Source organism: Synchiropus splendidus, chromosome 2, assembly GCF_027744825.2.
Source record: "Synchiropus splendidus isolate RoL2022-P1 chromosome 2, RoL_Sspl_1.0, whole genome shotgun sequence".
NCBI lineage: Eukaryota > Metazoa > Chordata > Actinopteri > Syngnathiformes > Callionymidae > Synchiropus > Synchiropus splendidus.
In genome coordinates this window covers 33,761,107-33,776,519 of record NC_071335.1, presented here as the reverse complement: position 1 = coordinate 33,776,519, position 15,413 = coordinate 33,761,107, and the positions used below count along the sequence as shown (strand labels likewise).

At 45.9% G+C, this 15,413-nt stretch overlaps 3 protein-coding genes across 3 annotated transcripts; all 3 read left to right on the top strand.

The window, feature by feature from the left end:
* The first annotated feature begins 802 nt into the window (after nucleotides 1-802).
* LOC128753566 (myosin-11-like) lies at nucleotides 803-13,798 on the top strand. Its single transcript, XM_053855348.1, has 16 exons — nucleotides 803-970; nucleotides 1,040-1,124; nucleotides 1,185-1,424; nucleotides 3,591-3,776; nucleotides 3,975-4,159; nucleotides 4,447-4,535; nucleotides 4,607-4,730; nucleotides 4,801-5,144; nucleotides 9,045-9,269; nucleotides 9,340-9,373; nucleotides 9,869-10,117; nucleotides 10,200-10,412; nucleotides 10,481-10,537; nucleotides 12,081-13,145; nucleotides 13,414-13,586; nucleotides 13,657-13,798. The coding sequence occupies exons 1-16, from the start codon at nucleotides 803-805 to the stop codon at nucleotides 13,757-13,759; spliced, it is 3,540 nt and encodes a 1,179-aa protein (XP_053711323.1). The 3' UTR covers nucleotides 13,760-13,798.
* On the top strand, nucleotides 7,076-10,617 carry LOC128754445 (uncharacterized). Its single transcript, XM_053857071.1, has 6 exons — nucleotides 7,076-8,828; nucleotides 9,097-9,269; nucleotides 9,340-9,438; nucleotides 9,869-10,117; nucleotides 10,200-10,412; nucleotides 10,481-10,617. Exons 1-4 carry the CDS (start codon nucleotides 7,827-7,829, stop codon nucleotides 9,879-9,881), a joined length of 1,287 nt encoding a protein of 428 aa, XP_053713046.1. The 5' UTR covers nucleotides 7,076-7,826; the 3' UTR covers nucleotides 9,882-10,117; nucleotides 10,200-10,412; nucleotides 10,481-10,617.
* Nucleotides 13,799-14,175: 377 nt separating the features above from the next.
* LOC128753565 (myosin-11-like) lies at nucleotides 14,176-14,924 on the top strand. The gene is made up of 3 exons (XM_053855347.1): nucleotides 14,176-14,424; nucleotides 14,507-14,719; nucleotides 14,788-14,924. Exons 1-3 carry the CDS (start codon nucleotides 14,176-14,178, stop codon nucleotides 14,866-14,868), a joined length of 543 nt encoding a protein of 180 aa, XP_053711322.1. The 3' UTR covers nucleotides 14,869-14,924.
* The last annotated feature ends 489 nt before the right edge of the window (nucleotides 14,925-15,413 follow it).

The window sequence follows — 15,413 nt, the reverse complement described above, 5'->3', positions numbered from 1 at the left end:
GAGGAGAGCAGTAAAAAACTAGCGACCCAAACCCGTGTCGATGCAGTTCGACCAACCAGAAACCGTAAAGAAGACAGCAAGTCTCAGCCATTTTCACAGACTGTCATCAAATGCAGCAACTGTGGGAATCATCATGTAGCCAAAAGAGACAAGTGCCCTGCCAAGAATTCTTTCTGGCAAATCAGACTTGACGAAAAACCCTCAAAACTGACCACGTTTAGCACCCCCTTTGGACGCTACAGATTCCTGCGCATGCCATTTGGCATAAACTCAGCAAGTGAGGTGTTTCAGCGCACAATGGAACAGTTGTTTGCTGGCTACCCCTGCTCCATCATTGTTGATGACATCATAGTAGGCAGCTGAACATGACGCAAACTTAACAAAAATTCTTGAACGAGTGAGAGAGGTTAAACTGAAACTAAATCCTCAGAAATGCAAATTCCGTCTCACCCAAGTGAGTTATGTTGGACATATTTTTACGAGCAGTGGCTTGAAAGCTGACCCAGCAAAGACTAAAGCCATCATCAACATGCCAGTGCCCTCAGATCTGACCTCACTGCAGCGTTTCTTGGGTATGGTTAACTACTTGGGAAAATATATTCCAAATCTCAGCGACATTGCAATGCCACTCAGAAGGCTAACTCGTAAAGAAACAGCTTGGTGTTGGCTACCTCAACATCAAGAGGCATTTGACCAGCTTAAATCATGCCTTTCAAGGTCCCTTGTATTGGCGTACTACAATGTCAAAGAACCAGTCTCACTGACTTGTGATGCATCACGCTATGGATTGGGAGCAGCCTGCATGCAGAACGGCAGACCAGTGGCTTTCGCGTCTCGTACTCTCACTGACACAGAAACCCGCTATGCCCAAATTGAGAAAGAGCTGCTGGCAGTCCTGTTTGCCTGCACAAAGTTCAGAGACTATGTCTATGGGAAACCTGTGATGGTGGAAACTGACCATCAACCTCTGGTAACAACCTTAAAGAAGCCCATTCATACAGCGCCTGCGCGTTTGCAGAGAATGTTGCTGTCCCTGCAGAAATACGACATCATGCTCGTATACAAGAAAGGCAAGCACATGTATCTGGCAGACACGCTGTCCAGAGCACCGGATGCAAGCACAGGTCAGAGTACTGCTGAAAATGATACCTTTGAAATAATGTCTGTTTCTTGCATCTCAACAGCACGTCTAGATGAACTAAGAGACCACACCCGGAAGGACAGTGTGCTGGAAGCACTCGGTTCAACTATTCACAAGGGTTGGCCGACAAAGCTGAACCAGGTCGAACCTTCAATTCGACTCTTTTTCCCATACAGGGATGAACTGACTGAGGAAGACGGAATCATCATGAAGGGCCACAAATGTGTCATTCCCAAATCTCTCCAACGAGAGTACATTAACATCATGCACAAAGGCCACCCAGGTATTGAAGCGACTAAACGGAGAGCCCGTAACATAATCTTCTGGCCTGCTATGTCACAAGACATGGAGAAGGTGTTGACCTCATGCTCGACATGCAACAGCACTAAAAGCCATCAGCAGAAAGAGCCACTCCACCTCCATTCAATCCCTGACATCCCATGGTCCACAGTAGCCACTGACATCCTGGAATGGCGTGGGAAACATTATCAGGTATTGGTGGATTCATATTCAGGATGGTTTGAAATCGACCTGCTACAGAACTTGACCTCATCCAGCATAATTTCCAAGTTGAAGAGACACTTTTCAGTCCATGGCACGCCACACACCCTCTTTTCTGATGATGCCAGACAATACACAAGTCAGCACTTCAAGGATTTTGCCACTCAATGGGACTTTGTCCACAAGACAAGCAGCCCAGAGTTTCCCCAGTCTAACGGGCTTGCAGAAAGGGCAGTCCGCAGTGCTAAACAGCTGATGGAAAGGTCTACAAAGATGGAACAGATATTTTTCTAAATCTCCTGAACCTTAGAAATGTTCCCCCGTGACTCAACGTTAGGATCTCCAGCCCAGCGACTGATGTCACGTCAGACCCGAGCAGCTGTTCCGGTGAGCACCAAACTGTTGGAACCTGACCCAAGAGACACCAGAAAGATCAATGCACGGCTCATCAGAAAAAGACTAGCATTGAAACGTCATCATGACAAGACCAGTCATCCGCTTCAACCACTAACCCCCGGTCAGGTGGTTAGAATGCAAACACCAAAAGGCTATGATCAGCTTGGAAGAGTGATAGATTTGGCCCCAGAACCACGTTCCTACATCATAGAATCCAACGGATCGACTTATCGGAGGAACCGTCGCCACATTCTCTCTGTTCCAGAGCAGATCCCAAAGGATTCGGACCCTGAGTGTGCTGGCCCGTCTACAGTGGTCTGTCCCAACCCCTATTCAGAGACCTCAGCACAAGGCATGAAACGATCCCAGCCAGTATCACCACAGCGTCCTGTGACCACTTGCTCTGAAGGAACCAGTGACAGTGGTTCGCATTATGTGACACGATCTGGACGTGTCTGCAAACCAAATCCAAGATATGTGTAATGTTATGATGTTACAGTGCATGTTTAAAACTGAAAAAAAAAAAAAAAAAAAAAAAAAAACTAAAGCTAAAGGGAAAGGATGTAGATAATTTGTGAAATTATATAGTCATTTAGTCTACACCCGAGCGTGTGAGTAGTTCCAGTTGTGGGAGCGAATCAGAGCTCAGAATGTTAGAGGCGGGATTTTCGTAGGTTGTCAATCAAGTAGCAATCGGTAGCATGCATGTATGTGTTCGAAACTCACGGAGTCGAACCTGCATTATTTTGGTGACGAAAGATGGCCGTGAATGCGCCGTTCCCGGATTTTTTTTGGCAGTAAAGGTGTGGCAAAGTTCTATGGAGTGGACTCAGGAACTGCACTAATGGGACGTGACATAATATCAGCTCTTCGCCTGCGCATTGAGGACAACACAGTGCACACACCAACGGCTTCACCTTCTTCGCAGCCCCCGACAGCTGCATTGGCTTCTCTCACCTCACAGCCAGCATCTTCCACAACCTTAGGATGCGCCAAAGGGTTCATGCATAAAGTTAAAGTGGTACCAACAGCTGTTCCTGTGCGTCAAAAGTTAAGACGACTTCCCTTCTCAGTGCGAGCTGCTGTGTCAGAGGAACTCAATAGGCTGCTCTCTGCTGGTGTGATAGAAGGCATCGAAGCCACTCCATGGGTGTCACCAATAGTAGCAACACAGGAGAGAACAGGAGGTATACGCATGTGTGGAGACTTTCGAGAGCCAAACAAAGAATTGTTGTGGACAGTTACCCTCTTCCTCACATGGAGGAATTGCTCTCCACTCTCTCAGGTGCGACTGTGTTTTCAACTATTGACCTGGAGTGTGCATATCACCAAGTACTGCTGCATCCTGAGAGTCGGGATTTGACGGCTTTCATTACACATGATGGACTGTTTCGCTTCTGCAGGGTTCCTTATGGTCTGGCCCCAGCGCCTGCAGCGTTTCAAAGACTGATGGCAACAGTGTTGAGTGGGGAGCCTAATGTACAGTACTATCTGGATGATATAATATGCTACAAACGCACAGCACAAGAACATGACATTGCTCTGAGAACAGTACTCCTGCGACTTAAAGATGCAGGCTTGCGACTCAGTGAGAAGAAATGCCACTTTCACCAAGCCAGCTTAAAGTTCCGAGGACACTTGGTGACAGAGAAGGGCATTCAACCAGATATGGAGCACCTACAAGCCATCAAGCAGGCTCCTGCCCCCACTGATGCCGGTCGCCTTCGTTCCTTCCTGGGTATGCTCTCCCGGTCTGGAAAATTCATACCCAACTACGCCACGGTGGTAGAACCACTGCGGGCCTGCCTGCGGCAAGATGCCAGATTTGAGTGGACTGAGGAGGCTCAGAAATGCTTCCTTACGTTGAAAGAGCTGCTTGTGAATAGTCCAGCCCTTGCTCTATTTGACCCTGAACTGCCAACTGTAATCTCAACAGATGCGTCAGACTATGGTTTCGGTGCCGTGTTCACTCAATTGCATCCGGATAATACAGAATGCACAGTGGTGTTTGCATCGAGGACACTGACGCTTCGTTTGTCCAGGGATGAAGCCTGCAATGCCACTCGAGAGGCTGAGAAGAAGCTGAAGACCATGGAGGCAGACACACTGCAGTTCCAAGAGGTACCCAGATGACCGTCCCAGTACTGGCTTTGAGTGAATGAAGGATATGGCGAGATTCTGGTGAAACATCTGCCCGTGCAATAAGAAGACATGAATGTAAATACTGAAATAACTCATGAGCTGCTGGCCTGAATTGTCACAGTAAATGATGAGAGAACCGAGTATGCCGCCTGTAAAAAGTCCATTTTATATGAAAAGAAATCTTCCGGCAAATAAAACTAGTTCATAACCTTCACATCCAGTGCCACTGATAGTGAATCGTCACTGTGTTTTCCATGTTCTTCCAGGATCTAGGCACAGCAGAGAGGCTGAAGCGTCAGGCCCAGACAGAGAGGGACGAGCTCCAAGAAGAAATCACCAACAGCAACAGCAAAAAGTGTGTTGGATCTTTGAGATTTCAGTGGTCGATATGATGTTAACTAATTGTTTCTTCTGTGTGCTGCTCAGCACCATGTTGACTGATGAGAAGAGAAGGCTGGAGGCTAGAATCAGTCAGCTGGAGGAAGAGCTGGAGGAGGAGCAGCTGAACACAGAGATGGTCAACGACCGTCTGAAGAGAACCACGCTGCAGGTGACCTCCTTGTCCCGTCGGGATGATGGCTCCCCACTGAGACGCGTGCTAACTGTGCTTGTGATGCCAGACGGAGCAGCTGACCACTGAGCTTGCTGGAGAGCGCAGCACGTCTCAGCGCCTGGAGGGCACTCGAGCCCAACTTGACCGGCAGAATAAGGAGCTGAAGCTGAAGCTGCAGGAGCTGGAAGGAACCATCAAGTCCAAATACAAATCCTCCATTGCCACACTGGAGGCCAAGATCCTTCAGCTGGAGGAGCAGCTGAACATTGAGTCAGTGGCGACGCTGACGTTGGCTGTGTCCTCCAGGCGCGTGGACCTGCCCTACAACATGAGGCGCACGGTCAACCGCACAGGCCTGGACAGTGATGAGGAAGGAGATCTGCCTGCAGAGCCATCAGAACCTGCAGCGGAGTGAGCAGAACTGCGCAAGGAGAAAGAGAATGAAAGCCATAATGCTTCAGTGACAGCCTCTGCTGTCCGCCTCTTCACACTGTCGTCTTTGACCTCTGTAGATGGTTTGTGGGCTGTTTTCTACTGATGGAGTTGATTTGGTTTTACTGGTACAATTGAACTGCTGTTGCAGATTTGGGGGGGAATCTTCAAACACGATGCAGGTTTTGCACAGATCAACTGTGGGAGGTTTCACTCGGTCTTGGGGGACAGGTCATTTTGGGGTTATCTTGGTCCCTCGTCCCAAACTCTGCACAAAGCCTGAACAGATACACTGGTGGGGAAATGATGTTCTGTGAGTGTTTGAATGTTGCTGGTGGTGGGTCGTTGCACAGAAACCCCCTACACTGCAGGTGCTCTGTGTTCTTGAAGCACTTCGCGTGGTCACATCACTGCTGTACTGTTCAAACCTTTAGTCTGAGAACTGTTTTATTGCTGCTCTAATAGCAACTGGAATCTTTCTGGGAGCATGAACCACAGGTTTTACTGTTGAGTCGATTTCAATATGGTACTTGCCAGGTAAGCAGCCCAAACCTTCAAAAAGATCTCCGTAATCCTTGTGATAAACACTCTCTCTTCCAAGTTCATGAATCCTCTTTATCATGCCAAGCTTCTGGCAGGTAGAAGCACCCAGTATGGCTGGTACACTCTCTTTAGTTATCTCAAAGTCAATGCTGTGCTTCTTTCCTTTGTATTCACATGCCAGAGATTTCCTGCCCAGCAGTGTTATTCTTTGTCCAGAGAAAGTCACCAGTTTGCTGTTGGTTGTCTTGAGGTGGCCTTTTAGATTCAAAGATTCATATGTTTTCATCGACATAGTGTTACAGTCGGCTCCTGTATCGAGTTTGAATTTCACACACATATTATTTATTCTCAAGTTTTCTGTCCATCTTTCTTTATTGGCCTCTTCGTTGTCCATGACTTTGATGTGCTTTTCTTGATACACTTGAACGGTACCCATGAACACGTCTTCTGGTTGATTGTTTTCAACGATGTGGACTTTCCTCCCACTCTGTCCATTTGGGGTTCTGCACATTTTTGCAAAATGACTTTTTGTTTTACATAATTTGCAAACTTGAGCCCTTGCTGGACACTTGTCTCTTTCATGCACATATCCACATCGGTTGCATTCTGCCTTTGTTTTTATTCTAATTTTTTTAACTTTGTTAACCTCTGATTCTTCTGAGTGCTTTGACTTGGCTCGACGTTATTTCACTGGCTGGACAAATGCTCACTGCGTTCTCCAGAGTCAAATCTGCCTCTCTCAACAGTCTGCCTCTGACGTGATCATTGGTTACTCCACACACAACTCTGTCCCTGACGAGGGAATCGTGAAGCTGACCACAATTGCAGTCTTGAGCTTTGTTTTTCAAATCCGTGACATATGCATCTATTGTCTCTGACGGCTTCTGTGACCTTGTGAAAAACATATGTCTGATGTACGGTAAGTGTTTTCGTGGCTCACAGTATTCTTGAAACTTTCTTTTCAATTCGTCGATTTTATCAGCCTGGTCGTCCTAGAATTCAAAAGTGTTCCATACTTTTATCGCTTCGTCCCCCGCAACAAGTAAAAAAGTGGCACACTGCACCTTCTCTGGCTTTTCCTCGACTCCACTGGCTGTGCAGCACAGATCGAAGCGTTGAATCCAGCTTCTCCAGTTTTCAGCGAGATTGCCCTGCAGACTCAGATGCGGCGGTGGTTGAGACTGTGCCATCCTTATTTACTTTGTCTTCTGACACCATGTAATATCAGCCTTCCAAGCAGGCAGGACGACCACGGTCTTCGTTGAATCAGTTCCTTAATCGAAGTTAACACACAGACTGACCTTCAAACAACCGGGGTTCGCTCACGCTCGAACGTCAACACGTATTCGCATGTACACATACGTCATTACGTGACAGTACGGATGTGCTCGTGAGAACGACGAAAACGGGAACACTCGGGACAAAGGAGGAACGAGTCAGACACTAACGCCGTTCACAACAATAGAGGTAGCAAACTATTGGAGTTTGCAATCACATTAAGTCAAAAACCTTGTCCGTCGAACTTCTGTCAAGCTAAGTAACTACCAGGAATTAGACGGAGCCCGCACGGACCAGTTGCTGCGCAGTGTTCGTGTGACTCGCAAAGAAAGTTTTGGGTAGTCACTCACCGAACCAGAAGACAGTGGGGAACCACAGTAACTCCAAAAACTGAACATTTCAAGAGTCATGTCGAAAAAGACGATGGCAGAATCACGCACTGACGACGATAGCGCGGCTACCGATTGCGGCCGCAGGATGGCATCATTGCCCACAGAGCGAGGCTTGGAGGAAAAGCTGCGTCATCTCATAAATACAAAACAAAATTGAGACTCTTGACGCAAAAATGGAATGAAATTGAACGTTTCATGGAAAATGATGACAATTTGACACACATTGAAAACGTCATGATGAAGGATTGTAAAAAGTTCTGTGAAGAATTTGCTGAAGTTAATGAAACAGTGAAACTGTCTATGAAAGAAGAGGAATGTGAGGCTGACCAAACAAACTGGTGTCACCCCAAAGTGACAATTTGTCAAGAGTTTATGAATAAAAAAGTGGATTGAGGAAACGAAACTCCATCTGGAATCGGTGAAAACATGTCAAAAGGATGTAACTCCGATGGACAGTGTCTCAAATGTTTCTCGAGGCGGCAGATCAGGAAGATCTTCTAGTCGTTCATCCAGTGGAACATCATACTTATCTTCTGCTACTTCTGTGCGACGAAGAGAGGAGGCCAACAGAGCAGCTCTCATTGCAAAAGCTGCCGCATTAAAGGGAAAACAAGCACTGGCATTGAAAGAAGCCCAGTCAATGGCTGACAAAGAACAGTTGGAAATCGAAACAGAGTTGGCAGCTTCTACAGCAAGGATGAAGGTTTACGAGCAATATGAGCATAATGACGATGCTAACAAGTCCACCAAAAAGGAACAATGTCCAGACGGGAATGTGTCATTGAGTGATTCAGTTGGTGCTTTTCACAATGCATATGTAGAACGCAGATCAAATCCTGCACCCAAAGCAACACCACTACATCAAGCGATGGACACAAAAGAGCTTTGTAAGGTGATGCAACGACCAACAGATATGACTGAACTGCTGGTTAAAAACCAACAACTGTCTCATCGACCACAAAGAGACGTTCCATTGTTCTATGGTGATCCATTGGAATTCAGATCATTTTTGAAAGCAATTGGACACGCCATTGCTTCTCGAACTGACTCTGATTCAGACAGGTTATATTTTCTGAAGCAATACACGAGGGGTGATCCAAGAGATCTGGTCAGGAGTTGCCTGCACATGCCATCACATCGTGGATATCGTGAGGCCCTGAAGTTGCTCTCTGATCATTATGGAAATGAAATTAAGATTGCTTCAGCCTTACTGGAAAAGGCATTCAAATGGCCACAAATCAAGTCAGAAGACACCAAAGGTCTCAGTAACTTTGCATTGTTTCTCCTGAGCTGTCAAAATACCATGCAGGATGTGGCATTTATGGATGAGTTGGACAGTCCCACCAACATGAGACTGATTTTGTCCAACTTGCCATACAAGCTGAGAGAGAAATGGAGAACCGTTGCCTATGACATGCAAGAGACCAGAGGAGATCGTGCCATTCATCTGGTGAGATTTTCGGGGGGGTTCTTAAATTCAAAAATAAGAGATTGAATTGATCTTGAATTATGTGGCGAATTACATGATCAACCCGTAACAGGAATTTTCACCCTAACAATTATGTCATGAACACAATGTAAAGGTTAATAATGGGGCTTTATGCCACAGGTGGGTAAATATTTTTCACACGTCGCGTCTGACAAAATGTTTAAACTTCTTTTGAAGAAGCAAGGTTTCTGAGAACGACCCGAAAGTAACGTCCACTGTTCCCCTGCAGGCGGACAAGACAAACAGCCGCATGCGGCAGCTGAAGCGTCAGCTGGAGGAGACCGAGGAGGAGCTGACCCGAGCCAACGTCTACCGCAGGAAGCTCCAGAGGGAACTGGACGATGCCACCGAGTCGGCAGACGTGATGAACCGGGAAGTCAGCAACCTCAAGAGCAAACTCAGGTACAGACTAATCTGAAGCTCTTCAGTTGAACCTCCGAGTGGCGACACTGACGTTGGCTGTGTCCTCCAGGCGCGTGGACCTGCCCTACAACATGAGGCGCACGGTGAACCGCACAGGCCTGGACAGCGATGAGGATCTGCCTGCAGAGCCATCAGAACCTGCAGCGGAGTGAGCAGAACTTTTCTTGCAATAAGACAAGACATTCCACACTTCATTGGCTTGAATTTCCCCACAATAAGGCTAATAAAGGATATCTAATCTAAAGAGCCTGTTTTATGATCATTTTGATATATCTACATCTACTGCTCTCCTTTTGAAGCAGCAAATATATATTGGATATTATGAAATTCCTGTCACTTTTAATAGATTTTTCCAAATGAAGTTATTACATAGCCTCTAAAGCAGACCTGGGTAAAGTGTGGCCCGGGGGCCATATGCGGCCTGATGGTTGTATTTTTTTGTGGCCCTTTTTACGTCAGACTAAAACTATACATGATATTTTGTCATTTTTTTTACCTTTTCCACTCAAACCGCTGGTCTTTTGTTGCAGTTTGTTCCTTGACTTTAAGTTTCAGCTTCTGCTGTCTTCCCACTACAGATGGCTGAGATGAAGAAGAAGCTAGAAACTGAGAGTTCAGCACTAGAGGGCGCAGAAGAGGGCCGCAAGAAAATACAGCATGAGCTGGACAGCCTGACACAACAGCTGGAGGAGAGGACTGCCGCCTATGACAAGCTGGACAAAACCAAAACTCGCTTGCAGCAGGAGCTGGATGACCTCATGGTGGACCAGGATCACCTGTGGCAGATTGTCTCCAACTTGGAGAGAAAGCAGAAGATGTGTGATCAGGTTTGATGACCACAGGATTACTTCAGTTGCTGGAGAGAGTTCTCCTCCTGAAAGCTCTCAATCCATTCCATTTGCCGTCTAGATGCTCACTGAAGAGAAGACCACTTCGACTCAGTATGCTGAGGAGCGTGACAAGGCCGAGGCAGACTCCAGGGAGAAGGAAACCAGAGCTCTAAATCTTGCCCGTGACCTGGAGACGATGACAGACCTGAAGGATGAGCTTGATCGGACCAATAAGTTGCTCAAGGCTGAGATGGAAGACTTGGTCTCCTCCAAAGATGATGTTGGCAAGAGTGTAAGGACCGAGAGAAGGTTGTCAAGTCTAGTCAATGGATATGGACATCTTAACTGCCTTCTCCTCAGGTTCATGAGCTGGAGAGGTCCAAGCGTGCCATGGAGCAGCAGCTGGAGGAGATGAAAGTTACACACATTTTCTTGCAATAAGACGAGACATTACATGCTTTATTGGCTTGAATTTCCCCACAATAAGGCTAATAAAGGACATCTAATCTAAAGAGCCTGTTTTATGATCATTTTGATATATCTACATCTACTGCTCTCCTTTTGAAGCAGCAAATATATATTGGATATTATGAAACTCCTGTCACTTTTAATAGATTTTTCCAAATCAGTCAAATCTGCCTCTCTCAACAGTCTGCCTCTGACGTGATCATTGGTTACTCCACACACAACTCTGTCCCTGACGAGGGAATCGTGAAGCTGACCACAATTGCAGTCTTGAGCTTTGTTTTTCAAATCCGTGACATATGCATCTATTGTCTCTGACGGCTTCTGTGACCTTGTGAAAAACATATGTCTGATGTACGGTAAGTGTTTTCGTGGCTCACAGTATTCTTGAAACTTTCTTTTCAATTCGTCGATTTTATCAGCCTGGTCGTCCTAGAATTCAAAAGTGTTCCATACTTTTATCGCTTCGTCCCCCGCAACAAGTAAAAAAGTGGCACACTGCACCTTCTCTGGCTTTTCCTCGACTCCACTGGCTGTGCAGCACAGATCGAAGCGTTGAATCCAGCTTCTCCAGTTTTCAGCGAGATTGCCCTGCAGACTCAGATGCGGCGGTGGTTGAGACTGTGCCATCCTTATTTACTTTGTCTTCTGACACCATGTAATATCAGCCTTCCAAGCAGGCAGGACGACCACGGTCTTCGTTGAATCAGTTCCTTAATCGAAGTTAACACACAGACTGACCTTCAAACAACCGGGGTTCGCTCACGCTCGAACGTCAACACGTATTCGCATGTACACATACGTCATTACGTGACAGTACGGATGTGCTCGTGAGAACGAGGAAAACGGGAACACTCGGGACAAAGGAGGAACGAGTCAGACACTAACGCCGTTCACAACAATAGAGGTAGCAAACTATTGGAGTTTGCAATCACATTAAGTCAAAAACCTTGTCCGTCGAACTTCTGTCAAGCTAAGTAACTACCAGGAATTAGACGGAGCCCGCACGGACCAGTTGCTGCGCAGTGCTCGTGTGACTCGCAAAGAAAGTTTTGGGTAGTCACTCACCGAACCAGAAGACAGTGGGGAACCACAGTAACTCCAAAAACGGAACATTTCAAGAGTCATGTCGAAAAAGACGATGGCAGAATCACGCACTGACGACGATAGCGCGGCTACCGATTGCGGCCGCAGGATGGCATCATTGCCCACAGAGCGAGGCTTGGAGGAAAAGCTGCGTCATCTCATAAATAGAAAACAAAATTGAGACTCTTGACGCAAAAATGGAATGAAATTGAACGTTTCATGGAAAATGATGACAATTTGACACACATTGAAAACGTCATGATGAAGGATTGTAAAAAGTTCTGTGAAGAATTTGCTGAAGTTAATGAAACAGTGAAACTGTCTATGAAAGAAGAGGAATGTGAGGCTGACCAAACAAACTGGTGTCACCCCAAAGTGACAATTTGTCAAGAGTTTATGAATAAAAAAGTGGATTGAGGAAACGAAACTCCATCTGGAATCGGTGAAAACATGTCAAAAGGATGTAACTCCGATGGACAGTGTCTCAAATGTTTCTCGAGGCGGCAGATCAGGAAGATCTTCTAGTCGTTCATCCAGTGGAACATCATACTTATCTTCTGCTACTTCTGCGCGACGAAGAGAGGAGGCCAACAGAGCAGCTCTCATTGCAAAAGCTGCCGCATTAAAGGGAAAACAAGCACTGGCATTGAAAGAAGCCCAGTCAATGGCTGACAAAGAACAGTTGGAAATCGAAACAGAGTTGGCAGCTTCTACAGCAAGGATGAAGGTTTACGAGCAATATGAGCATAATGACGATGCTAACAAGTCCACCAAAAAGGAACAATGTCCAGACGGGAATGTGTCATTGAGTGATTCAGTTGGTGCTTTTCACAATGCATATGTAGAACGCAGATCAAATCCTGCACCCAAAGCAACACCACTACATCAAGCGATGGACACAAAAGAGCTTTGTAAGGTGATGCAACGACCAACAGATATGACTGAACTGCTGGTTAAAAACCAACAACTGTCTCATCGACCACAAAGAGACGTTCCATTGTTCTATGGTGATCCATTGGAATTCAGATCATTTTTGAAAGCAATTGGACACGCCATTGCTTCTCGAACTGACTCTGATTCAGACAGGTTATATTTTCTGAAGCAATACACGAGGGGTGATCCAAGAGATCTGGTCAGGAGTTGCCTGCACATGCCATCACATCGTGGATATCGTGAGGCCCTGAAGTTGCTCTCTGATCATTATGGAAATGAAATTAAGATTGCTTCAGCCTTACTGGAAAAGGCATTCAAATGGCCACAAATCAAGTCAGAAGACACCAAAGGTCTCAGTAACTTTGCATTGTTTCTCCTGAGCTGTCAAAATACCATGCAGGATGTGGCATTTATGGATGAGTTGGACAGTCCCACCAACATGAGACTGATTTTGTCCAACTTGCCATACAAGCTGAGAGAGAAATGGAGAACCGTTGCCTATGACATGCAAGAGACCAGAGGAGATCGTGCCATTCATCTGGTGAGATTTTCGGGGGGGTTCTTAAATTCAAAAATAAGAGATTGAATTGATCTTGAATTATGTGGCGAATTACATGATCAACCCGTAACAGGAATTTTCACCCTAACAATTATGTCATGAACACAATGTAAAGGTTAATAATGGGGCTTTATGCCACAGGTGGGTAAATATTTTTCACACGTCGCGTCTGACAAAATGTTTAAACTTCTTTTGAAGAAGCAAGGTTTCTGAGAACGACCCGAAAGTAACGTCCACTGTTCCCCTGCAGGCGGACAAGACAAACAGCCGCATGCGGCAGCTGAAGCGTCAGCTGGAGGAGACCGAGGAGGAGCTGACCCGAGCCAACGTCTACCGCAGGAAGCTCCAGAGGGAACTGGACGATGCCACCGAGTCGGCAGACGTGATGAACCGGGAAGTCAGCAACCTCAAGAGCAAACTCAGGTACAGACTAATCTGAAGCTCTTCAGTTGAACCTCCGAGTGGCGACACTGACGTTGGCTGTGTCCTCCAGGCGCGTGGACCTGCCCTACAACATGAGGCGCACGGTGAACCGCACAGGCCTGGACAGCGATGAGGATCTGCCTGCAGAGCCATCAGAACCTGCAGCGGAGTGAGCAGAACTTTTCTTGCAATAAGACAAGACATTCCACACTTCATTGGCTTGAATTTCCCCACAATAAGGCTAATAAAGGATATCTAATCTAAAGAGCCTGTTTTATGATCATTTTGATATATCTACATCTACTGCTCTCCTTTTGAAGCAGCAAATATATATTGGATATTATGAAATTCCTGTCACTTTTAATAGATTTTTCCAAATGAAGTTATTACATAGCCTCTAAAGCAGACCTGGGTAAAGTGTGGCCCGGGGGCCATATGCGGCCTGATGGTTGTATTTTTTTGTGGCCCTTTTTACGTCAGACTAAAACTATACATGATATTTTGTCATTTTTTTTACCTTTTCCACTCAAACCGCTGGTCTTTTGTTCCTTGACTTTAAGTTTCAGCTTCTGCTGTCTTCCCACTACAGATGGCTGAGATGAAGAAGAAGCTAGAAACTGAGAGTTCAGCACTAGAGGGCGCAGAAGAGGGCCGCAAGAAAATACAGCATGAGCTGGACAGCCTGACACAACAGCTGGAGGAGAGGACTGCCGCCTATGACAAGCTGGACAAAACCAAAACTCGCTTGCAGCAGGAGCTGGATGACCTCATGGTGGACCAGGATCACCTGTGGCAGATTGTCTCCAACTTGGAGAGAAAGCAGAAGATGTGTGATCAGGTTTGATGACCACAGGATTACTTCAGTTGCTGGAGAGAGTTCTCCTCCTGAAAGCTCTCAATCCATTCCATTTGCCGTCTAGATGCTCACTGAAGAGAAGACCACTTCGACTCAGTATGCTGAGGAGCGTGACAAGGCCGAGGCAGACTCCAGGGAGAAGGAAACCAGAGCTCTAAATCTTGCCCGTGACCTGGAGACGATGACAGACCTGAAGGATGAGCTTGATCGGACCAATAAGTTGCTCAAGGCTGAGATGGAAGACTTGGTCTCCTCCAAAGATGATGTTGGCAAGAGTGTAAGGACCGAGAGAAGGTTGTCAAGTCTAGTCAATGGATATGGACATCTTAACTGCCTTCTCCTCAGGTTCATGAGCTGGAGAGGTCCAAGCGTGCCATGGAGCAGCAGCTGGAGGAGATGAAAGTTACACACATTTTCTTGCAATAAGACGAGACATTACATGCTTTATTGGCTTGAATTTCCCCACAATAAGGCTAATAAAGGACATCTAATCTAAAGAGCCTGTTTTATGATCATTTTGATATATCTACATCTACTGCTCTCCTTTTGAAGCAGCAAATATATATTGGATATTATGAAACTCCTGTCACTTTTAATAGATTTTTCCAAATGAAGTTATTACAGAGCCTCCAAAGCAGACCTGGGTAAAGTGTGGCCCGGGAGCCATATGCCGCCTGATGGTCAGACTAAAACTATACATGATATTTTGTCATTTTTTTACCTTTTCCGTTCTTTATTATTTAGTCACCACCACCACTTCTGCATATATATAGCATGTTTTTGCTTTAAGACTAAAGTTTTCCTTTCATTGGCCATTTTTGTGTGTTTTTCTTGTTATTCAAAATACATTTAAGCAATATTGAAAAGAGTTTCAAATAAATTGTCATAGTCGCCATCATTGGTCCATATTTATGTTCAAATGAAATATTTCAGTAGGTTTATATTTACACTTCTTAATATCCTTACTTACG